At 39.9% G+C, this 25,227-nt stretch overlaps 1 protein-coding gene and 1 pseudogene across 1 annotated transcript; one reads left to right on the top strand and one right to left on the bottom strand.

Moving 5' to 3' along the window:
* Positions 1-5,196: 5,196 nt before the first annotated feature.
* Positions 5,197-10,442, bottom strand: SERPINA7 (serpin family A member 7). Its single transcript, XM_069464512.1, has 5 exons — positions 10,394-10,442; positions 8,123-8,770; positions 6,834-7,107; positions 5,979-6,126; positions 5,197-5,470 (listed from the first exon to the last, which is right to left on the bottom strand). Exons 1-5 carry the CDS (start codon positions 10,398-10,400, stop codon positions 5,267-5,269), a joined length of 1,281 nt encoding a protein of 426 aa, XP_069320613.1. The 5' UTR covers positions 10,401-10,442; the 3' UTR covers positions 5,197-5,266.
* A 560-nt stretch (positions 10,443-11,002) lies between these two features.
* Positions 11,003-24,935, top strand: LOC138378922 (CTD small phosphatase-like protein 2; annotated as a pseudogene).
* Positions 24,936-25,227: the final 292 nt, after the last annotated feature.

Below are 25,227 nucleotides of genomic sequence, written 5' to 3'. Positions count from 1 at the left end.
ACTCCCCTCTCCCTTCCAGGGCTTCCATTATGCATATGTTGGTACTTGATCATGTACTACAGGACTCTTAAGCTTTCTTCATTTATTTTTCTGACTCTAAATTGACCTATCTTCAAGTTGGCCAATTTCCTTTTGTGCCTGCTCAATTCTTCTAGAGACTTTTTCATTTAAATTACTGTATTTTTTGACTCCAGAATTTTTCTTGGTTTCTTTTTATAATTTCTATCTCTTTATTGATATTCTCTAATTGGTGAAATATCATTTTTATGGTTTCCTCTCATTCTTATTATTTGATTCCCTTTAGCTCCTTAAGCATATTTAAAATAGTTATTTTAAATACTTTTTCTAGTAATTATAATGGCTGGGTTCCATCAGAACAGTTTCTATTAATTATTTTTTGTCCACAGTATAAAGAAATCTGCTAGTAAATGAAAAGAGATTTCTTTATATGCCTGGAACCAAAAACAGGTGTTTGCAAATGAGTTCAGTGTATGTATTATGGCATATCTTCTACACTCAGCATGGACATTTACAACTCTGCTTTAGATTTCACTTTCTGTTTGCACAGAGCTGAATGATCAGCCAGAGCTAAGGCTTAGGTCCTCAGGTATTTCTTGAGAATGCACTCAACCCTGGGAAGTGTGTGAACTTATAGATTCCAAGGAATATGCCAGAGCTTTTGAAAGTCCTTATTCCTGAAGGCTTCTCATACCCTAGCCTTTATTCCTACAATTTTTGGTTAGTTTATTGTTTGCTCCAACTGTTTTCTATTTTCTCAGGCAGCAGTGACTAAGCCATTTGTCTTGAAATGTTTTCAACAAATATTCCTTGGGTAGTCACCTCAGCAGTGAGAGAGTTAGGTGAAATAATGGCAAGACTTTCAACCTGTCTTCCAGGGAGCCACCAGGCACATCAAAGCAAACAACCACAGTCCTTTGAGAAAAAGGTCCATTCTGTTTTTCCTAGTACCATCCATCATTATCTCCACCTAGAATTTAGGCTGTGGTCTTCAAAGTCACCATCAAGCTAGGAAATGGGATATGGGAACAAGGTAATTTAAAATTTTACAAATCTCTCTCTTCCTACTCAGATTCAACTTTTTTTTCTTGATTAAGTAGCCCCCTGGTTGCTGCATGTTTTGGTTAGTTTCTAGAATTCAGATAAAATTGATTGTGACATTATTTTGTCAGTTTCTTAGTTGCTTTTGTGGAGAAATGGGATTTTGGAGTTCTCTATTTTGCCATTTTCACACTAACTGAGGAGATTTGATGATCATTTGGGCACAAAGACATTTTCAGCCTGAATTCTTTCTATTTTGACTATAGTGGTAATTGACACTTTAAACCTTGGAAGTACACTGGTATGGACTGAATTGTGTCCCCACAAAATTTACATGTTGAATTCACAAACCACAATGTTACTGTATTTGGAGGTAGGCCATGTATTTACCCAAAAGAGAGAGAAAATGTTCATAAGTTACTGACCTTGCCTTGAAGTGACTAGATAAATTGATGTGCTATTAAAAGGGTTGAGTGGTCAAAAGAAAAGTTTGGTGAAGTTATCAAAAAATAGAGCAATATTTTCCTTTTGTTTCCATAAACTACTTCAGGGAAATGTCCCCAAATTCATTGTGTTAGTAATGGTGCCCCAGAGAAACATTAGTAAAACAATAGAGTCCAACAATTGGTGGTTATCACATTTCAATAACCTGGGAAACTTTTAAAGAACACATAAGCATTTCTCATTTCATGGAGATGGAGTAGTTCATGGTAGGTCAATGCTCCTATAGAGAACAACTGGAATAGTCAGATAAATTACTATTTAATAAAATATAGTTTTAAAGGCATCTGAAAACTGTAGCGGCACTAAAGGGAAAAAATTCTGGAGAGAATAAAATCTTTCCAAGATGTATTGAAGATATGAAATTTCTTTTTTTTCCAGGGAGATTTTGCCAATTCTGGCTGAGGGTGGCATCTGGGGAATTGGCAAACTAAGTGAGCTTTTGATGGTAGCAGGAAAATGAAGTGGTGAGTTTGAAGATCTGGTGAGACTTAAACACACAATCAGAACCTGTCACTCAAGACATTTGCTGATTTCCAAAGCTGAAAAGGGAGGGAGGCTAAAGAGTTAAGTAGAAATCTCTCTGAAAAGCAGAATGGAATTCCACACACTTTCTCAAGGGGACTCCTAAGTCTTTGTCTTCTAAGACTTTCCTTAGGGGACAGTGGGAGAAGTGGTGAACTGGTGAAAGAGAAGTGTTAAAGAACCCAAGTGGCAAGATTTGGAAAACTTGGAGCGAGTGGTAAATTTGCAATGGCTTTACCAGGAGAAACTTGTTAATCAGAATGCACCTAATGCTGACAATCCAGGTCCAGGCCTAGACATAAAGATGTCTATGGAAACTGATCATATACAAACCCTATGACCCAGCAATTTTACCTCTTGGTTTATATCCTCAGAAAGGCATACATTTATTCATGAGACTTGTATAAGAATATTCAGAGAGGCATTAGTTATAATAGCTTATAAACTGGAAATTACCTAACTGTCCATCAACATTAGAATGGATAGATAAAATGTGGTATATTCATACAACAAACTACCATACGATAATAACTGAAAAATCTGGAATTACAATCACTCATATAGTGCTCAATACTTGTCATGGATGTGGTTTTCAGTCATGTCATCAGGTGAGCCCTGGAGACCAGTTGAGGGGAAGGGGAATCTAGAATAGATAGTGGAGAAGGGAGATGAAGAGTATCAGCTGTGACACTGGGACCAGCTGCAGGAGCAGAAGCTATAGATCATTCTATCAATATTTTTCTTCTAACCTTTTCCCAGGAAGATTCACCAGAGCTCCCTCCAGAGAAGCTGCTTTCCATACTTACGTGAAGTAGATTTCAGCAGCACAAGAAGTTGACCATGTTGGACATGGAGGTATGCCATACAAATTTCTCTTCAAGAAAGAGCTTGTTCTAAATGCTAGCAGTCCTGTCAATAGGCAGTCTTTAGTCCTTCAGGGACTGCCTCAGTTGCAGAGATGCCTTGCCTTAGATCATGCCCTTTTCTGGTCAGTTCATATTCAATGACTGATCAAAGTAGATAGGTTATGGCCCAGCCATTTCGACCTAATGCAGAACAACTCTAACCAGCCATTTTAGCTCCAGGTTTCCTTGTGCAGTCAGTCAAGGCTGTTGCTATTTGGGCCTGCATTTCAGCTTGACTTCTGCCTCTGCCCAATTTTGCTTCCTTCCCTTCCCTTCTAGAGGCATCAATCTCAAGGCACTCCCTAATAAACATCCTATACAATAAACTCTGTTTCAGGGTCTGCTTCCTAGAGAATCAAACTTGCAACATTCCCACTACTGCTACTAATTTCTGTATAACTTGGAGTAAGGCTAGTGTTATAGACTGAACATATGTGTACCCCCAATATTCATATGTTGAAGCTGAATCCCTAACCCCCAGAGTGGCTGTATTTGGAGTAAGGTAGTAATTAATGAGGTCATAAGGGTGGAGCTCTTATGTGATAGGATTAGTGTCCTTATAAAGAGAGACACCAGAAAGCTATCTACTTCTCTCTCTCTCTCTCTCTCTCTCTCTCCCCCTACTCACTGAGGAAAGGCCATGTAAGAACATAGTGACAAAGTGGTCTGCAAGCCAGGAGCCCTCACCAGAAACAGAATTTGCCAGCACCTTAATACACATCAAATAACAACTCCTCATTTCCCCCTGCCACAGGCCCTAGCAATTACCACTCTACTCTCTGCTTCTATGGGTTTGACTTATTTAGATACCTCATATAAGTGGAATAATACAGTATTTGTACTTCTGTGACTGGCTTATTTTATTTATCTTAATGTCCTTAAGGTTCATCCATGTTGTCCCAAATGGCAGGATTTTCTTCTTCTTTAAACTAAATATTCCATTGTACATACATACCATATTTTCTTTCTCCATTCATCCATCAATGGACATTGAGATTATTTCCACATCTGGGCTATTGAAAATAATTTCACAATGAATGTGGGAATGCAAATATCTCTTTGAGATCCTGATTTCAATTCTTTTGGATAAATATCCAGAAATTGGATTGCTGGATCATATGGTAGTTCTATTTTTAACTTTTTGAGGAAGCTCCATACTGTTTTCATAATGGGTGTACTCAGAAAGGGAATTTTTCTGTGTATTGTTGAATTGGTGTGTTTGTCAAGTGGGTGGGAAGTACAACATCTGCAACAGCACTTAAGCATTTGTTACTATTTTGCCATCACCGAAGGATTTCACCTTAGGGCTAGAATTTCAGATTCTACATCATTAACACTCACTGTACTATTTATATAGGCCGAATTCTAATTTTAGGGCTTTTAATACTTACTGAATGAGATAAAATCTAGTTTGGTGGGTGGGGGTGAGTTGGCATGTACATGCAGGGGAGACTGTTGAAGGATCTGGGCATACAAAAGTACCAAACTTCAGTGAGAGTAGAGACAAAAAACTAACCAGGAAATTCCTACTGAACAAGTGGGACAAGGGTGTAATATTTGGAAAGGAGTCTGATTAGGATACAGAAAGGGGACTATGAGATATGATGTGAATAAATGACTTTCTCCACTCTCAGCTCATAAATTAGTAAGATAGAAATTTTAGGGGGGTGAGCGGAGTAAATCTCTCTCTTGCTCTATTGTTACATGTTTATTAGTTTACAGAAGCTAATCTCTAGCAGTAAGCTCTCAGTCTGTAACTCAGCTCTATAGTGGAAACACCTCTGTTCAACTTACCAATGGCAGTTATGGAAGAACACAGAGGATCCTTCTGATGGGTGGAGGGAAGGAGGTTGAGAATTCGCATATAAGACACTGTATCTACATTGTTTTATGTTCATTGATCTTATTATTGGAATATGGGGATATGAGGACCTGACTTGCATTTCAACTATTTCCCAGAGGGCAAAGAAAGAGGAATTTGTCAGTCCTGTCAAATTTCTTAGAGCAAACTAATTGAGGGGAATTCTGACAAAGAGCAATATGCTAACATAGAACCTTCCTGTGCTTTGGATAATAATGAGCCACTCATTGAATCTCTGAATGTCCAGCCACAGGATTGGCCCCTTCCACAGACAATGCAGTTCTTCCAGGGTCCAGTCTCCACCCTTGCACAAGAGAAAGCAAGTCCAAGCTCACATCAATCACATCAGGCTATATTATTCATTTATTTCCCATTGCAATATGCATATGCAATTACCCAATGGCCTCTTTCCTAACTACACTTCCGTTGGGTCCACAACTTTCCCTAGAAATAGAATGCTCCTGGTGCTTTTCTCCAAAATCATCAGCATGAAGGATCTATCAAATTGGATAATAGGGTGAAGGAGAGTTTTTTCAGGCTGCTCCAGGAGTCTGACTTCAGGGACAGCTACAGTTTCCGTTCCTTTTTCACCAATGTGCAGCACAGCCTTGTGGGCAGCCTGTGGGGAGAAAAAAAACACTGACAGTCCCCTGAACAAATAGGAACAGTCTTTGGAAGGAGCTAGAAGTAAGAAAGGAAAAGGAAGGATGGGGGCCACCCCTTTGCTGTACTGTGTGGCTACTTGGCTAAGTGTAGTTAATGAATCTCTGGTGATTTTAGTGCTAGCTCTTAGGGAACCACCTAATTCTTCAGAGCCTTCTGCCTCCAGTAATCACCTCCTAAGCATGCTGCCCACCTCCTCCAAAACCTTATCTCACCAGAGTCATTTTTGATAATTAAACTCTTCTGTCAGTGTCATTTTAGGACATGAAGGTCAGGGATGGAAGGAACTGCTACAACTTATTTTGGGTAATGGGGAACGACCCTGGAGTGATTCTAGCCTAGGAGGAGTCACACAGCTTCTCTAGGCATCAGATTCATCATTAGTAAAATAAGAGAGTTGAATTAATTGACTTCCAATGGCCCTTCTAACTCACACATTCAAGGACTCTAATCTACCAACTTACATTGGAAAGTTTCAGACCATTGTCCTCTGTGAGTCCAGAAAAATTAGCGTTTTCATCATAGGCATCCTGCATGCCCATTTTCAGAAGCATGGCTCCAAGGTCGTATGTGGCAGAAATGGAAAACTTTGGAACAAACAAGTCAACCCACCTGTGGGGAAAGAGGAAGGGGACACATGGCAATCACCACACCAAGCTCATGATTCCCTCCTTCTCTCTCTCATCATGGTATTACATTGGACTCTGCTTCTCCTCTAAGTATTGGCAACCCCCAAATCACAGAAACTATTCTGAAAGGAATGCACTCTGGTTCAGCCAATGTTATGCTGTAACGCTGGGAGTAGGGAGATGTAACTCCCTTATAATCAAAAGAATACATCTCTAGAGTATTGGCCAAGGTTGGGGAGCCAGTGGCAAGAAGGTCAATGGGTAGCCCCCAGGAACTTCATGGTTTTCCATCTTGCGCTACCAGTCCAGAACTGTTGCCCACCCACATTTTGACATCAAAATCCAAAACATCCCCTAAGCTCTAGTTGATCTCTGGGAAGGCATCAATTTACTACCAGGATGATTTTGGAGAGCTTATTTTATCTTTCGAGGCATGACTTCCGAATTTGAAAATTGTCAATGATACCACCTTCTTTGTAGATTTGTTGATGTGCTTAGATGAAATAAAGTGTGTAAAGTGTCCGACAAAGAGCCTGGCACATGGTATGTTCTTGGCATATTCTAGTGATTATCACACAGGTGTTAGGTGATTCAGGGTCATTCTTCTGCCTCCAGATCTTTGCTGAACTAGGTCTCACCTGCACTGTTATGCTCACACGCTCCACCTCTCACATCCTCTGAGACATTTACCCCTTCTGCAGCAAGTGGTTCCACTTCTTCAGTATTTTAGATGACATGGCTGCTTCTACCCACTCCATCTGTCCCTGCTTGGGAAGGACAAAGAGTGCCAGAGCATTCTTGCTGTAATCCATTTGCAGCACTGTGCAGTTCAGTTCCATATCCACCAGGTGATAGTATTGTTCCACCTGGTGCATCATGGGCACTTGCACCATGGTGGTCTTGTCCACTAAGAAGCTGGAACTGTCTTCTGTCTTGGATGGATCAAAAGGTTTTGCCCACTGGGCTTAAAATACAGAGAGAAGAGAGGTGTTTGCTTTAAACAGTATTGGTGCCAACAAGAACATTTTCAATAGTCATCTCATCTAGTAATTAAGACCACCAGGGTTAGGTACCTAGAGTTGACCAGTTTTACAAGTAACTGAGGATCAGGAAGAGAAAGTCATTTGACATGCTCTCCCGGATAGCAGGTGGCAGAGCCAGGAATCACACCTATGGCTGTTGGGCTCCATGGTCTGTTTTCAAAACCACCATACTTACACTAAACCCATCAGAGCCACAGTTTCCTCGTCCATAAAAAGTATGGCATCCAACACATAGGGTAAAATGAGACAACAGATATGTTCTCCCATTTTAGCCATCTTTATGTGCATGGCTTGTGGTCACCAATTGTTCACTCCTCCACCAAATGTGCCTGACATGTGCTGTAGAAGCAGGAGAAATAATTTGAGCACAGCACCTTCAAAAAAGAGTCACATGATTCTTGCTGTTACAAGTACCAGTGTCAGATAGACTTGGCTGGGAATATTCGTTCTGAAACTTTTTAACATGTAAATATTGAATAAGACAATGTGTAAACCACACATGTCATACAGTACATGCTACATAGTGAGTCATAATACATGATAAAAGTATTTATGTAACATGCCTAAGTGTGCACAGCACGTGAGGGTCACAATAGAGTTTAAATACATATATGTCTACTTTCCAAGTGCAAGCTTGTCCCATCTCACCAAATCTTTTGGAAACCATTATTCTTTAACCAAATATGAGCAAGATGTTCAAACCATTGTCACCCACCTCTCTGAAAGTGCGCTCTCCCTAGAAATTTCCTGGGCTCATTCACAGAGCAGTGTGTCCTTCCTGGAAGATCCAATACTATGCACAGCTATGTCCAATGGAGCAGATCACTGTGGCATGAGGGACACCTACTGATGCCAGTAATAAGAGACCATGAGCTCCCCCCAGCGCTCCACCAAAGTATCTGAAACCTAGACTTGAAATTGATCTCAGAGTCTTACCTTTCAAGTGAATATAGTTCACCAGGACCATGATGGTGTTTGGTTTGAGGTCTTGGATTAGGCCCACAACTTCCCCTTTGGTTTGCTTCTCCACATAACTGTTGATCGCCTGCTTGGCTGCAGAAACACTGGAGAAGTCGGTAGAAAAGATATCAGTCTCATAGAAGGTCTTGACATCATCCAAGAACTTTGCCAGTGGTTTCAGCTGCTTCTGAATGAAGAGAGCATTTCCCATCTGCAATTCCAGTTCCTTCTTTGGAAAATTCACTGAACAGATCAGATGCTGGAAGCCATGCTGGATTTCTGCCAGTGGAGTGTCTGTGAGGTTGAACCCTAAGACGTCCAGGATCTGAGTTTGGGTGCTGGAGGAGGCCCCAAAGGAAAGCATGGCCAAAGCTGCAGAAATGCTCACAGGGGAAAAGAAGATGTTCCGAGCTGGGGTCTCCAGAGTAAACCTCCGGTACAGGTTGAATGCAAAGTCAGCATTGATGGATGACATCTTATAGAGAGTAGCATTTTGTTGGGGTGAATGGCAGGTGGTTACTTTGCCGTCAAAGCTGTTAGGTGGTGCACAATGGATTGTAACATGAAGCCCAAGTACCAAGAGAATCAGATAGACGAACAGTGACATTTTGGAAGGAAGGTAATCTATAAGAAATGAAGTGAGAGAACCATTGGTGGAGCTTAGTTGGATGAAACACCCTCTGAGCCAGAGACATATAATAATTGCCCACCTCTCTTTAATTAATAAAACAGTAGTAAATATTTGATTATATTCTCACCAGGAGCTAGGTGGAGATTTCTCTTTTCTGAAAAACTGATGATGCATCGAATGTGGGCAGGAAGTAGAAGTGGCTTGCTGGGGCCACAGAAATAATGCCACGGACTCTCATTCAGATGTAATAGTGACATTATGAAAATGCTGTGAGTTAAGTAAATTTGTGGAAATTGAATCACCTTTTATTTGAACTAGAGGCAGCCTTTGGAGAGGGAGGAATGCTTAGGTAAAAATAGTACTCCCTCTGCTTACATTATTCTTTGTTGATTAGAATTTTGGACTGTATTTTTTTTAATTTGGTATTTTCTTAAGATAAAATCTGTGAGATGAGTTGAGAGAACACTTGCACTTTCTTTGGCTAAAAGACAAAATGAGAATACTGTATACAAGATATGATTAATTGGAATGGATGGGTGGTGGTTTGTGGAGTCCTGTGCAAGGTCATGACCTGCAATTCATGCATTTTTGCAATGCATAGAAGTCACAGGAGTATTTTCAAACATCAGGAAAATGAAAGTATAACTTTCTACATTTTAGATCTCTCTCACCATCCATCTTAGTAACATTTGAAGAGTCATTTCTAAGTTGAATAACACTTAACACTATATTCTCACACCCATTCATGTTACTTTTAATTATTAGAGAGGAAGTCAGAATCGTGTAAGGTTCTCTGAGCCTGGAGGTATAAGGAAGGAGAGTAAGGAGGTCAGCTGTGGAACCCCAATGACCATGGACATGAGTGGTTAGAAGGAAGAGATCTCTGGAGTCAGGACAGGGCTCCTTCCTCAGCCCTCCATCTTTTTTTCTGGAGTGATCTCATCCTAGGCACTCAGCTGCTGCCTCACAAACTATATATCCCTAGTCCAGATTGCTCTTCTGAGTTCCTAGCCATTTATCCTGTCTATTGGATATATCCGCCAGGATGGTCCACACATACTTCAGTCTCAATAGGGAAATCTCAAAGTTTCCAAACGTAAACACGTCATTTCTCTACCCCTCAAGCCTGCTCCTTCATCTCCAGTTTACATCTCAGTCTATTGTATCTCTGTCTATGGAGACACTCATGCCAGAAACCTGGGAGTCATCCTAGGGGCTTCCTTCATTCTCATTCCCCACATCTAATAAGTCTTGATGTCCTATGAATACTACCTCCTAAATACCTCTCAAAACTTCTCCCTTCTGTCTATTCTTGCTGTCACTGCCTCAGTTATGGCCTCAACTACTGCGTCAGCTCCTAGCAGGTCTCTTCTATCCTCCACCCCAACCTGCCTTATTTCACCACTAAATCCAATCTCTATATTGTCACCAGAGTCCTCTTTCTTTAAATGTCACCGAGGCTGGTAGAAGATCAATTATCAGATGACCACACTTAGACCTTGGCCCCTGGAGCTACAAATTTGGTTTGGGACTCTGACTTGCTGACTTGGTTATTTGAGACTCTAACTTGCTGATAGAGATGTTCAAAGTTCCCCAAAGAGAAAAAAAGTACTTACAGCACATGCCCAAGAAGCCACTTGCATCTCTCAGAAAGAAACACCTTTCCATTTTTATAACATGTCCTGTATTGCAAAACTAGAGCACTCTTAGTTACAGATTAACCCCAGCATTAACCATGGGATGATATTTTCAAAGCTGATGTAAAAACCAAGGCCAAGAGGAACAAAGCAAAAAATGATAAGATTTGAACTTTGAGTGATTGCTTTGACTGCCAGATCCGTCATCTAAAACAAAAGAGAAAGAAGACCGTCAGAGCTGGAGGGGTCCAGGTCCATGCTAGGAAAAGTGTCTTTTCAGCAGGCAGAATGAGGGTCGTGGGCAAAAGTGCCAAGAGGCAGCAGGAGAAAGTTCTCAGCATTAGCCAAAAAGTGATAGGACTGGCTGCCTTTTGAGGGAAATGTGTACACAGGCAGAGGTTGTGTGAGCCTAAGGGGTGCTGTCAAAATTATTTGTGCATTGGCAGAGGAAATGATGTCAAAGGTAGCTTCCAGTGCTAGACTTCTGATGCTGCACACATATATGTCTGCTCAGGGGAAAAACTAGTCCTGTCTTCTGGTCACTTAAATCCCCTGTACCCTCCCCTTGCCAAAGGACTCTGAAAGAGGATGCAGAAGGACCGAAAGAGATTGGAATCAAAGATTCCGCTGTCCAGTGTTAACCACGTACTTACTACGCGCAAAGAAGCAAGGAGGACAAAGAGAACTGGACTCAGTCAGAAGTCCTCAGTTCAAACTTCACTCTGCCAGTTTCTAGCTCTAGTAGTAGTAGTAGTAACAGCAACTTCTGCTTTTGAGAATTTACCATGTGAAGGTCATTTTGTGAAGCATCTGATTCCAGACACTGCTGGCTTCAGTACTACATTAGGAATGTATGTGTTAAGTAGTGGGAGGGAGGCAGGGAACAGGGGCTAATTTGAGCTGAGCCTGGATGCAGTCCATGATGGGACTTGGAAATCAGGATGAATAGTGCAGACTTTATCTTGAGGGTATTGGGAAGTCACTGAGGGACTTTGACAAGGCAGTGGAGAAACGGTGGTTCTATGTACCATTATTTCTTCTCAACCAAACATACACTGAGCTCCTAGTATGTAGAAAGCACCACACTAAGCACTGGGGGTTCAGAGGTGAATGCTAAATATCAGTCCTGAATCCAAGGGATTTTTTAACTGGCACGCACTGCCCAAATTGAATAGAAGAGGCACACCTCACATATGGGATGGTCAGTTGTCCATGTGTCCCAAAGAAAGACAGTGGCAAGCTCAGGTCTCTAGACTGTGAGGTCAGTCCATGCTCAATCCTGCTAAGATGACACATTGTCTGCTCTCTCATCTACGGCAAATTTCTACAGAAGAAGCAGAAAAAAAGACTATCTAAAAAGAAAACTGCCAAACCTGTGCCCTCTGGTGGCATAGTCAGACAATGGCACAGGTTGCTTTCTGCTGCTTCTAATTCAGTTGAGCTTTGCTAGCAGGTAGTAACTGCAGGGCTTGTCTCTGACACATGAGAAAGGCACCCTTCCCCCTTCAGTCTCCCATCCTCTGGCATCACAGGCACTAGACCTGTGCTTCTGTCATTCTGCTATGTAAACTGTGCAATTTGGGGCAAGTTACCTAATATCCCTGAACCTCAGTTTTCTCACCTTCAAAGTGAGAAATCCCACATCATGTGGTTAGTGGGAATATCACATGAAATTTAGAGGTGGTGTCCAGAGGCTCCTATAGTAGTACCCAGCATGTAGTGAGGATCCAGCAACTGTTAATTCTCTTCCCTTTCATCTGTTATCTTGATTCTCTTCCCTCACCTCAAGTCTCCGTGGTCCCTGGCTCCATCCCCAACCCCCACTGCTGTTCAGTTCTGTTTTATGCAAATGAATGCTAACTAATATGCAATTTATTGATAAGGTTTAAATTCTTCTTGCAAACTTATATTTAGCACACACTTTCAATCTTGTGTGAAGCTGCTGGAGCTAGCACACTGAACAAAGACTCTCCAGGAAGTGTTACTGTATCAACAAATTCAGTCAGATCTGAAATTATGTATTTCCTTCTTTGGATGAACACTATCAAAATCCACTCCCACACAAATTTTACGTATTTTATTTTTAAAATATTCAAAGTTCCACAGTTCTTTTAATGTGTAAACACTCTTCTCGTTGTTTTGACTTGATATTTGATCCTCCACCCCAGTCTTGGGGGATATGATGCAATCTTACTTATAGGTTGGAAAACAATAATAGGTGCGGGACAGGGGCATTAGGAAAATTGGCTTCTTCTTACAATTTAAGTCTCACAGGCAGGGAGATTACTGGATCTTTAAGCAAAAGAGAAACAGCCTCATCGGACAAAGAGGACTACTCTGCTAGTAAGGGAAATTCAGTAGGCATTTGGGATTGAGGTTTCTTTTAATTCTCCCAATATTCCTATTCTTGAGTTTTTACTCTTTTTATTTCAGTGAATAACTTTGACAAAAATGAGCTATCAATGTCAGGAAATCAACCGATTCCGGTAATTCACAGGTTCAAATGTTGAGCATAGGTTATGGCCAACTTAGCCCTCCAGCTACATTTCAAGAAATTCTATTTTCATGTTGTCTGGCTTCAGTACACTCCTTGAGCAGTTTAGTCAAAAATTTAGGGTTTTGATCATGTCCTTATTTTTCTAAGCTTTCTAGTACCATCAGAAGCATCCACTTCACTCCACAATCTTGGGAACTACTTACATCCTTCAGAGTCCTCTGTGGCAGCAATTAGGTCTTCCAAACGCATGCCTTCAAAGGCTCTACATTTCAGGGGCCACTTAATTAATTGATATGTCATTTCATTCCATGGGCTTCCATATCGCCTTCTAGAACACAGGAGTTTTCAACTGCCTTTAGCCCTACTGGGCCAGAACTGTGGACCTTCAAATTTCCACAATTTCCTTAAATATTGTTGCATGAAACCCAATTTCTGTTACCAATGCCAGTATCAGTTACAGTATTTGACTTCAAACAATAGTAACTGCTGCTGAATAACCTTAACATAAAAGACATTTAATAGAGGGTATGATTTTACCCAAAATTAAAGAAGGCCAGAGAACCTTGCTCATTTTGCTTGGAAGGAGACATGGGGACAGAGGGATGGATCTACCCTAGTTCATGAACATTGGTTAATTGTTTGGCTGGATGCCCCTTGGAAAGGACATGATTATAAAATAGATGATAAAGAGGTGTGGGGAAGAGGTATATGTGGCGCCCTGGGCAAATGGGCATGGCGTGTGAAGATATTTACGTTTCATGTTAATACTCATCAAAAAGCAACCTCAGCAAAGAAGTTTAATAATCAGCCAGATAAAATGATGTATTCTATGGATTTCAGCCAGCCTCTTTCCTAAACACTCCTGTCTTTGTTCAATGGGTTCATGAATAAAGTGGTCATGCCAACCAAGATGAAGTTTATGCATGGGCTCAGAATCATGGACCTCCACACATCAAGGTCAATCTGGCTACAGCTTCAGCAGATACCAAAACTGAGATTCCAATATGGTACCATTCCCCAGATGACTAGCAAGTTTCCTATGTTGAGCTTGATTACATTGGGCCACTTCCATTGTGGAAGGGGAATTGTTTTGCTCTCAAGAGAATATGCAATGACTAGAAATGTGGCTTTGTCTTCCTTTCCTGCAAAGTTTGTGCCAAAACTACCATCCAAGGACTTACCAACTGCCTTATCCATCATCATGGTATACTACATACAGTCTCTTCTGGCCAAATAACTAATTTCATACCAAAATGTGGCAATGGGCCAATATTCATGAAATCCACTGGCCTTACCATGTTTTCCATCACCCTAAAGCAGTTGGCCAATAGAAAGTGGAATGGTTTTGATGAGTCAGTAATAGAACCAGGTAGGTGATATCATGAAGAGCTTAGTCATGTCCTCTACCATGTGGTATATGCTCCAAATCAGTGTCCAAAATATGGTGCTGTTTCTCCCATAACCTGGAATCACAGGTTAGGCGATCTCCACTCATTATTCCCCTACTGATCCACCAGGAAATTTCTTGCTTCCCATCCCTGTGACCTAGGTCCTCCTCGTTTAGGAGTCTTAATTCAAATGGCTGAATGCTTCTACTATGGGATGCAAAAATGGTTTCACTGAATTTGCAACTGAGATTGACACCTGGCCACATTGGGCAATTCATGACACTGAATAAATAGAAAAGGAAGAGAGCTACAGTACTTGTAGGGATAGTAAATCTTGAATAACAAGAGGAAATTTCACTGCTACACAAAACAAGAATCTGTAATCCAGGTGTTCCCCAGGGATGTGCCTCTTAGTACTCCCAGGTCTTTTGATTAAAGTCAATGGGAAATTATAGCAACCCATACAAGCAGTACCAATAATCACTCAGATACTCCAGAAATGAAGATTGGGTCACTCTACCAGGCAAGAAAGCTCAACCAGCTAAGGTGTTTATTAAGGGCAAAGGGAGTATAGAATGGATTAGTGGAAGAAGGTAGTTAGGAAGAAAGTAGTTAACACCAATTATGACCTTGTGGCTAGTTACAAAAACCAATATTATAATAGTTATGAGTATTTCTTCTTCCTTTTGCTGAATCAAAATACCTCTTTTTATATTAAGCATTTTTCTTCTACCTTCCTATTCCCCTTATTACTTCCTATTTACGTAAGATGTGTTAACTGTAGTTAATTTTGTATGACAGTATACAAGTTATAGGATGTCAAAAGGAGATTCAGAAGAAGAATAAACGACACCCAAAGATGGATAAAAGGACTATCTATGTTAGTCCATTTTGGCCACCAACACAAAATACCATAAACTGGGTTACTAAAAAATGTTTTAGGCAAGTGGTTAATACCCTAAATACAATTGCATCATGTCTCATCCTATCTAAAACCTTGACTAAAGACAAAGTATGAATTCTAACACAGCCAGGGAATAAGTGCTTAAGCTCCATGTACCTGGGAAAAAATTGACTCATCCAAAGCCAAATTAGAGGATTCATTCTAAAGGCCCAAGAGACTAATCAATAGCTTCTCTCTAATAATTCAAGAATGGGACCGTGAAAGAACATGAAGTAACTAAGACTAAGGCATTCTAAAGTGGAGTCAGGAGATTTCCAGAGGATTGCACTCATACCTGCTAAAGATCAACCACGGAATGTTACAATAGTCTTACATAAACAATGGAAGTCAGTATCTGCTGGCCTCCATCATCTCTCAGCTGAGAGTACCCTAATTAACTAACCAATCAAAACAGGTTGACGATTTAGGATTTCTGCACAGCCAATGAACTGCCTCTGAAAACAATTTTTTTTTTTGTGGAAATATCCCATTAAAAACCTCTCCTATGCTTGCCTTAGAGGACGTTATTCAGGGATGCCCTGATTCAATATGCCCAAATTGCAATTTTTCTATTTTTTTACCTCTGTATCAATCTGGTATTTTTTTAATTTTTAAATTAAATTTTATTATAATTATAATTATTATTTGTTTTTGGTTAACATAGCTGATGTCAGAATGGAACTAGAAGTGATCTTACATCGGAGTGGACCAGTGTACTCTGGAATCAGGTGAGATACCTACAACAAGGAGGCCCTTGGGCCTCGGATTTCCAGGATCTTCTCTCATAAGTCCTCTCAGGCTGCGACCTCCCTCCTTTTAGTTGAGATTAATGCCTTTATTTGGGAATTTGGGGATGGTTGTTCCATTTGTGCTGGTACAGGCTATCAGCCTTTGCGAGAGTTCTCCCAGTTTGTTAGGAGCTTTTCCTATTGGTTACGAGTTTTATTATTGGTAAGTATTATTATAAGTATGGTATTCTTTAATTCTAAATCTTGTAATGATTGTCTCCCTTCTGGGACTCCAGCTGGTTATATGTTCAAAAATTATGGGCCCTCCACCTATATTTATCTGGAACAGTGGACTTTCTATACAAAGTATACCTTAGAATTACAATGGCCAAATTAAGGTTCCTTTGCTATACCAAACTAGGTTTTCCCCAAACTAAATTAGAAGGCCATGGTTTTAAAACAAAACAACTTGAATGGGCTGCATATTTTAATGGGCATTTAGAGTCATCCAAATGCATTCAGGGCTCTAAAATTACCTCTCTCTAAAACAGCCTCTAAATTCACAGAGACTAATAAAAAGTTGAAAGAGAAAGAAAAAGTCCTTCAGGTTCAGGTTTCTTTCCCCACCTCTCATTCTCCCACTCCTTCTGTTTCCCCTCCTCTATATTCTACATTTGCTGAACTCCCCTTCTACTCTTCTGACCCCAAGATTTTCCTTGATTCCCCTGTTTCTGCTAAACCTGTTCAAATTTACTCTTTCAAGCTCTATCCAAATAATGAGGGCACTCTCTTAAATATTTACTATACACCCTGAACAAAAGCTGAACTTAGGGCTATAGCTAAAGAGTTCCCTAAGGTTACTGAGGACCCTCATATATTTGCTGAAGAATTTCAAATTGTTATCTAAACTTATAAACCTGGTTTCTCTGGCCTTAATTAATACATATGCTCATTGGAGAAGGTCATGCACAAAATTGGATGGCTAAGACAGGTTGGAACAATCCTCTAATGGACCTATAACACAATATGCTTCCTGATAGGAAAAAGACCAAGAAAGAGCCAAAATCTTATACCAAGCCATTCCTTCAGCATTCCCTAAACCAGTAGATTGGAATAAGATTTAGGTCTGCATCCAAAAGGAAGACGAGGCAGTACATGATTATTACAATAGACTTGAAATTGTTTTCAAGGAAACCTCTTGATTCCCCTCAGATGCCAAATCTAACAAAGTGTCATTTAATTCTATGTTCATAAATGGCTTAGGTGAAGATTTTGAAATTCTGGTTATACAGGCTCAAATTAATTGGGAAACAGCGTTCACCTTTGATTTACTTAACCTGGCCAACCAATTGGCCCAAACAATTTCTAAGACCAAAAAAGTGAGGGGAAAGAAACAATGAACCTACAGCTTCAACAACTTTCCACCCCCATAATAAAACATGGCAGTCTAACATCATAAAACTAAATCATAAAGGAGTCTCCCACTACTGCAAAAAGCCTGGACATTGGGAATTAAACTTCTTTAATGATTGGAAAAGAGATTCTTGCTCTTCATATGGACACTGAAGCAACCCTCTCTGTGGGGTTAACCCCACTATCCTCAAGCAACCTCTTCCTTGAAATACTATAAAAATGCAAATGGTGGGAGTTTCTAATATACTTTTAACAGTTTACAAATATTTACCTTTGCTTTTTTGATTAGGTTCTCTCCAGAACAGTCATCCTTTTTTTTACTAGTTCCCTTGGCCCCAGTTTACTTACTTAGAAGGGACCTCATCTTAGAAAAATGCTGCCATTTCCTTTTCCCAAAAGGGGGAGATCATTCTTGAGATTAACTGACAACAGTGAAAATTATTCAACACCCTTGCCCATTTTTGCCTTTAACCTAAGTAACAAAAATGCTGAGTTTAGCTCTTTTAAAAGAGGTTCCTGAGAAACTTTGGGCTAAATCCACAACAGACATTGGACAAATCCATTCAGCTCCTTTGATAGAGATTCAAATTGACACAAACAAGCGCCTTCCTAATATCAGACTACACCACATAAACCCTGAAGCTCTTGCAGGAATTAAACACATTACACAAAAATATAAAGCCAAAAATTTCATAGTGCCTTGCACTAGCCCCTGTAATACTTCTACCCTTCCTGTAAAGAAACCTTATAGATGGGGATGTAAATTTATACAAGACCTAAGAGCCATTAATAACATTGTTGTTCCTCGACATGCTGGTGTTTCAAATCTCCATACCCTCCTGACTTCCATCCTCATAGAAAGTAAATTTTTCATGGTGATAGATCTTCGTAGTGCTTTTTAAAAAATTAGCGTTCCTGTGGACCAGGAGAGTCAATTTTTATTTACCTTCATGTGGGAAGGACAGTAATATAGTTGGACAGTAATGCCTCAAGGGTATACTGAAAGTCCCTCTCACTTTTCACAGACACTGAAGGCAAATTTAACAGATGTTTCTTTCCCTCAAGGATTGACTCTCTTGGGATACTTCATTTAATATAATGGGTTCCAACTCTCTCCAGGAGAACCAAAGAGATGTTGTATCACTGTTATTTCTTATAACTGAGTAATACTCCATGGTATACATATACCATAATTTACTAATCCAATCATGAGTTGATGGGCATTTGGGTTGTTTCCACATCTTTGCGATTGTGAATTGTGCTGCTATAAACATTCGGGTACAGGTGTCTTTGTCATAGAATGACTTATGTTCCTTTGGGTAGATGCCCAATAATGGGATTGCTGGATCGAATGGTAGGTCTATTTGAATCTGTTTAAGGTATCTTCATAATGCTTTCCACAGGGGTTGCACTAGTTTGGTTTTCCTGATCATCATCTAAATGGACATTTGGGAATGATACCAATCGGATATCAGACTGAGGTGGGGGGTGGGGGGAGGGTATGGGTGTATGCCTACATGATGAGTGCGTTGTGCACCGTCTGGGGAATAGTCACGCTTGAAGGTGCTGACTCGGGGAGGGGGGGTGCGAGGAGGGGATGGGTGTATACCTACATAATGAGTGCAATGCGCACTGTCTGGGAAATGGACACGCCTGGAGCTCTGACTTGGGGGGATAGGCGGTACATGGGCAACATATGTAACCTGAACTTTTGTACTCCCCATAATAAGCTGAAATAAAAAAAATAAAAAAATATGTTTGCAAAAAAAAAGAAAAGAAAAAAGGATTGACTCTCTTGCACTGTGCTAATGATCTTCTTCTGTGTTCTCCTTCTAAACAGGCTTGTGAATATGATAGTGTTCATCTCCTTAAACTTCTGGCAGACAAAAGCCATAAGGTTTCTACATAAAAACTCCAATTTATCCGGGCCTATGTCAAATATTTATGACACTTGAAATCAAAGCAAAAACTTCTCTTGGATCCTGATAGATGTAATGAATTTTAAACTTTCCTTAACCTCAGACTGGCAATTATGTGACTTTTGGGGCCTGAGAGGGTACTGTCAAAACTGGATACCTAATTTTTCTTTGATAACTGTTATATTCCCTTCTGAAATTTAACAAACCAGATCCCCTGGATTGGGAAGAGAATGCCCATAGAGCCTTCTATCAACTCAAAGGAGGACTTCTAAGTTCTCCTGCCTTAGGACACCCCAATTATGAGCTGTTCTTCTTCCTTTTAGTGCATAAAAGAGAAGGAAACACATTGGGGTCCTTACCCCAAAACATGGAGATTAATACAGACCCTCAGTAGCTAAGGGACTCCTTTCCTGCATGAGAGCTTTATCAGCCACTGTGGCTTCAACTAAATTTACACAAAAGATAGTTATGGGCTCTCCTCTCACTATTTCTGCATGCTGTAGAAGCTTTACTCAACTCTCATCATACTTACCATCTTTCTGTGAGCATACTCACTTTTAATGAGATCTTGCTGTCAACTTCTCCTCATATTATTCTTTCTCACTGCAATAATTTTAATCCAGCAGCCCTCCTTCTCCTACCTGATAACGAGACATCTCATGACTGTCTAAATCTAACTGATCAGCTACTAAAACCTAGAATTGATTTACAAAAAAATCTCTATACCAAATACAGAACTTTAATGGTTTACTGATGGATCATATGTGACAAATAATGAAGGAAAATATAGTGCAATATGCTATCACCCCCTTTTTGAAGTAGTTGAAGCAGCCCCACTGCCAATGAGTACTGTAGCCCAACAAGTAAAATGTTATGCCTCACCAAGGCTTGTATTCTGACAAAAGGTAACAGTGCAAATATTTACACTGATAGCTGTTATGCTTTTTGGGTTCTTCATGATTTTGTTATGCTTTGGAAACAAAGAGGGAATCAAACTATAATTAGAACTTTTGTAAATAATTTATTAAATTCAATTCAACTTCTTTCTGCCTTGACCATAAAGAAAATTTCTGAGCATTCAAAATTGGAATCTAATAAGGCTAAAGGAAACAATTTGGCTTGTCATGCACAAAAGTAGATTTCTTGAGTTCCACTAGACTGAAAACTATATAGCTAATGTTATTTTCCCAAAAAGGCTTTAAATGATATTAAAGATGCTCAGTCTCAAGCACCACATAAAGAAAAATTTTATTGGGCTAATGGCTGCATTTTTTCCCCCAACAACAAATTTATGGTATGATCTCAATAATAAACTAGTATCACCAAAATGTATAAAACTCCTACTCAATATGACATATAAGATGATTTATGGGTAACAGATAAACTTGTAAGTTTTATGAAATAGTATTGGTGGAGAAACATTTCAAGGGCCACCCAAGAAGCACAACTGTCTCGTACTATTTGTTCAAAATTCAATCCAGGGAAGATAATTCAGACATTTCCGGGTCATTTTGACCTGCCTAATTGACCCTTTGAGGCTGGGCAAATGAATTTCATCCACCTATCTCCCTCTCAAGGTTATAAATGTCTTCCTACTATAATTTGTATGTCTTCCCATCGGGTCGAAATATTCCCTTGCTGATGTGCCACTACCACAGCTATTTCAAAACTATTATTTGAAAAGTTTATTCCTACATGGGGAATATCTTCAGAGTTACATAGGGACCAAGGAACTCACTTCACTGGCCATGTCATAAAACAAATTTGCAAAGTTTAACCCATATTGCAATACTTTCAGTGTGCTTATCACCCCCAATCTTCCTGATTTGTGGAAAGAACATATGGCATTATCAAAACTCAACAGGCAAAATTTGTGGAAGCATTAGAATTGCCCTGGACAAAGGCACTTCCTCTGGTCCTATTGAATCTAAGGACTGCACTCTTTGGAAACATAAATTGTCACCTCTTGAAATTATCACTGGACAGCCAATGCATTTAGCCCCCTCTACTTTTGATATTCAAGTGATTAAAGGAGACATTCTCCAATATTGTAAAGGAATAGTTAAGGCTACAGACAAAAATTAAACCCTAGTAGAACAATCTTTCTACATTATGCTCCCAGGAGATGAAAACACCAAACATCACAACCTTAAGCCTGGCAATTTTGTTTGTTGGAAGAGGCATTTGCAAAAAGGTTTCCTTCAGCCTCAATGGAAAGGTCCATGTCAGGTATTCCTTACCAATCCCTGTGCTGCTAAACTAAAAGGTGTTGACTTTTGGATTCATGTTTCTCATTTAAAGAAAGATTATACTCCAATTGAGAGCAATCCTCAAAGCTGATCCTCTTATAACTCCAGGAGAAGTTGCGGAAGAACTCAAGGTCGACCATTCCATGGTCATTTGACATTTGGAGCAAATTGGAAAGGTGAAAAAATTTGATAAGTGGGTGCCTCATGAGCTGATTGAAAATAAAAAAAAATGGTCATTTTGAAGTGTCATCTTCTCTTATTGTATGCAAGAACAATGAACCATTTCTCAATCAGATTTTGACATGTGATAAGAAGTAGATTTTATATGACAACCAGCAACAACCAGCTCAGTGGCTGGATCAAGAAGACGCTCCAAAGCACTTCTCAAAGCCAAACTTGCACCAAAAAAAGGTCATGGTCACTGTTTGGTGGCCCATTGCTGGTCTGATCCACTACAGCTTTCTGAATCCTGGTGAAACCATTGCGTCTGAGAAGTATGCTCAGCAAATCTATGAGATGCACTGAAAACTGCCACGCCTGCAGCTGGCATTGGTCAACAGAAAGGGCCCAATTCTTCTCCACAACAATGCCCGACTGCAGGTCGCACAACCAATGCTTCAAAAGTTGAATGAATTGGGCTATGAAGTTTTGCCTCATCTGCCATATTCACCTGACCTCTCGCCAACCACTTCTTCAAGCATCTTGACAACTTTTTGCAGGGAAAACGCTTCCACAACCAGCAGGATGCAGAAAATGCTTTCCAAGAGTTCATGGAATCCCGAAGCATAGATTTTTATACTATAGGAAAAAACAAACTTATTTCTTGTTGGCAAAAATGTGTTGATTGTAACAGTTCCTATTTTGATTAATAAAGATGCGTTTGAGCCTAGTTATAATGATTTAAAATCCACGGTCCAAAACCGTAATTACTTTTGCACCAACCTAAATGTTTCTCTTAGACCCTGTCAAGATAGGCCCTTGTTCTAAACTCATGCTTTAGAGTCCCCCGTTGGCTCTCTTCCTGCTATGTCTTCCCACAGTGCCAGGAGCCCACTTTGTGGGTCCAGAGGAATATATGCATACTCAGAGTTCTCACCGACTCCAGTTCATCCTCAAGATACCTGAGACCCCTGAATTCTTTACCCAGATTGTTCCAAGCCTGCTTCCAGCACCTGTATGCTTATCTACATTGGATCTGTCCTTTTGAGGACTAATTGCACTGTTAGTGTATGTACTCCCAGCTGGCTCTGGAGTGACTCTACATGAGAAACAGGTGAAGAATGCGTTGGGGGAGGGTGGGGGTGGCCACATGCACACAGGTGAACCCTCTCATTGTAAGGAATGGAACTCACAGTGGGAAGAGGAGAGTACAGGGCCTGCAGGTGTGGTTTTAAGGCATGGGCTTAGGTCCTGTTAATAGTTTAGTATCTATTGTCACAAACAGTCTGTTTTGTCAGTCTTATGATCTCTGTTTTCACATTAATGCTGGTCAATTGTGTCTAAACTCCAAAAGGCAGGAGTTACGAGGAGGCGTGTCTGACCTTCCTTCTATTCATGGCCAGGAAGTCAGTTTTAAGGTTTTTCTAGGGTCCTCTTGGCCAAAAGGGGGTCCATTCAGTTGGCATGGGGGCTTAGGCTTTTAATTTTAGTTTACAATCACCTGGCTGATAGGGGCGCCAGCTTGGTGGAGAGACTTCCCTGCTGGATAGGAGACATATGGGGAAAGAGTAAAGGAAATCCTGACTATAGGCTTTTGAGGCCATATGAGGCTAAAAGATGTCAAGACAGCACATGAAGTTTTACGCCTTGCAATACAGACCCATACACTGGATACACTGGGATAAAAGTGGTCAAAAGATATTAGCTGGCTTTCCATTGAAGTCCTTGTACCTACAGTGCAGCAGGGTAGTAGGTGAGAAATTGTGACCGGCTGAGGGAGCTGTTTCTGTCACTGCTGCAAGCTAAGCGGAAAAGATACCACACACTGAGCAGTTAGGACCATCATTGGGGCACGAGGACACTTCTCTTTTGCCACAGTTAGTTTTACATGAGACACCCATAAAATATCAGGCAAAGAACATGGAAAAGTTCCCAGCAATTAAATCAAATCCAAACACAATGTACTGCCAGAACAAAGAAGATATTTAGAGGTTGATGATAGCCTACCTTCAGGAGGAAAAAAGCCACCAAAGAATGAAACTGGCTTGTTGACTTCAATTTAAAAATTCATTAAAGGAATCACACCCAAGAGAGAGAAAATCCTTCAAAACAGAGTAGAATTGGACATGATATGAATAATAATTTAATCACATCAACACCATGAGCAGGAGAAAGCCTAACACGTGTCTTGAAAGCTGGTAGTTATGAATGATAAATCAGTACATAAAACAAAATGTAAAATTAGAAGATATTCCTTTCTCTGGCAGTCTACCAAGGACTACATTGCTGGGAACTATATTTTCTCCTTTCTTTGACTTTTTTCCACTAGGGAGTATTAATAAAAATGATACAGATTCTCCAGGATAGGCTGTGGAAGCTGAAGAGACAGTAAAACAACTTGCTATAGAATAGGTGGATGAAATCACTGCAGGTATTACAGCATCAACCAATGGAGCACCTTCCTCAAGTCAAGAAGTTCAAGTGAAGCTATCAATAAATAATGGCTTAGAAGAAGCAGAAGAAACAGTTCATTGCAACATTCCACCCTTTAAGCACCAGCAATTCCAGCTAGTGGTTATTCATTAGCTCATGCAGAAGCCACCTATGAACAAAAGTGGAAAGTATTTGACCCCTATTATTTCATCAAGCATATTCCATCACGGATAGAAAAACAACTAAATAGGAAATCTGCTCTTTTATGGAAAACAAGCAGCATACCAAAATTCTCCCTGTTTTTAGACCTGGATGAAACACTATTACACTTCAGTCCATCTAAATGAGCAAGAAGCCACTTCACTTTCTTTTCCAGTCTTTTCCAAGATACCATTTATCAGGTTTATGTGAGATTAATACCATGATTCAGAGAATTTTTGAAATGAATTTCTCAGATGTATAAGCCTTTTTACTGCTTCTAAGAAAGTGTATGCAGACAAGTTACTGAACATATTAGACTTGAAAGGCAACTGGTTAGGCACAAGCCTTTTTTGTGAACTTTTTGTGTACAAGGAAACTATATAAAAATATAATAACTTACACCTCATCACAAAACTTTGCATATCAGACTTCTAACAGAATCCCTATAAGAAGATGGTTTATAGATCTAAATGTCAATGAACAACTTAAACTGATTTCATTTCTGGAGAATCTTATAGAATTGAATATAGATATGTGACCTCGTATCAGAGACAGATTTTGCTTTAATATGATTTGCTGTTACCAGATTAAACACAAAGACTTGTCAAATCATAGAAGGGAAAGAAAATTCAGGGCCCTTTGTGACTAACACAAAAATAGTGTCATTACTTTTAAAAGTTTTCATTTTATACCCCGTCTTGCGTTTCTTCTTTGGAGTCCAATAACAATCAATAGTTACAGAAATCCATCTCAGATTAAAGACATAAAACAGAGAAGTCTTTAGAACTAGGGCAACCTCTAGTAATTTTTTTATGTACACAGTATCTGCAGTTTCTAAAAATTTCTGTTTCTGCCACAAGCAGTTTGACCCATCATGAAACAG

The sequence above is a fragment of the Eulemur rufifrons genome, chromosome 30 (genome assembly GCF_041146395.1).
Source record: "Eulemur rufifrons isolate Redbay chromosome 30, OSU_ERuf_1, whole genome shotgun sequence".
In the NCBI taxonomy this organism is placed as follows: Eukaryota; Metazoa; Chordata; class Mammalia; order Primates; family Lemuridae; genus Eulemur; species Eulemur rufifrons.
The sequence above is the reverse complement of the archived record's forward strand: the minus strand, read 5'-3'. Positions and strand labels throughout refer to the sequence as shown.

Coding starts and splice junctions, on each gene's coding strand:
- SERPINA7 (XM_069464512.1), bottom strand. Junction 7,108..8,122: donor GAACTATATTCACTTGAAAG/GTAAGACTCTGA, acceptor CTGTATTTTAAG/CCCAGTGGGCAAAACCTTTT. Junction 5,471..5,978: donor ATGGTCTGAAACTTTCCAAT/GTAAGTTGGTAG, acceptor TTCTCCCCACAG/GCTGCCCACAAGGCTGTGCT.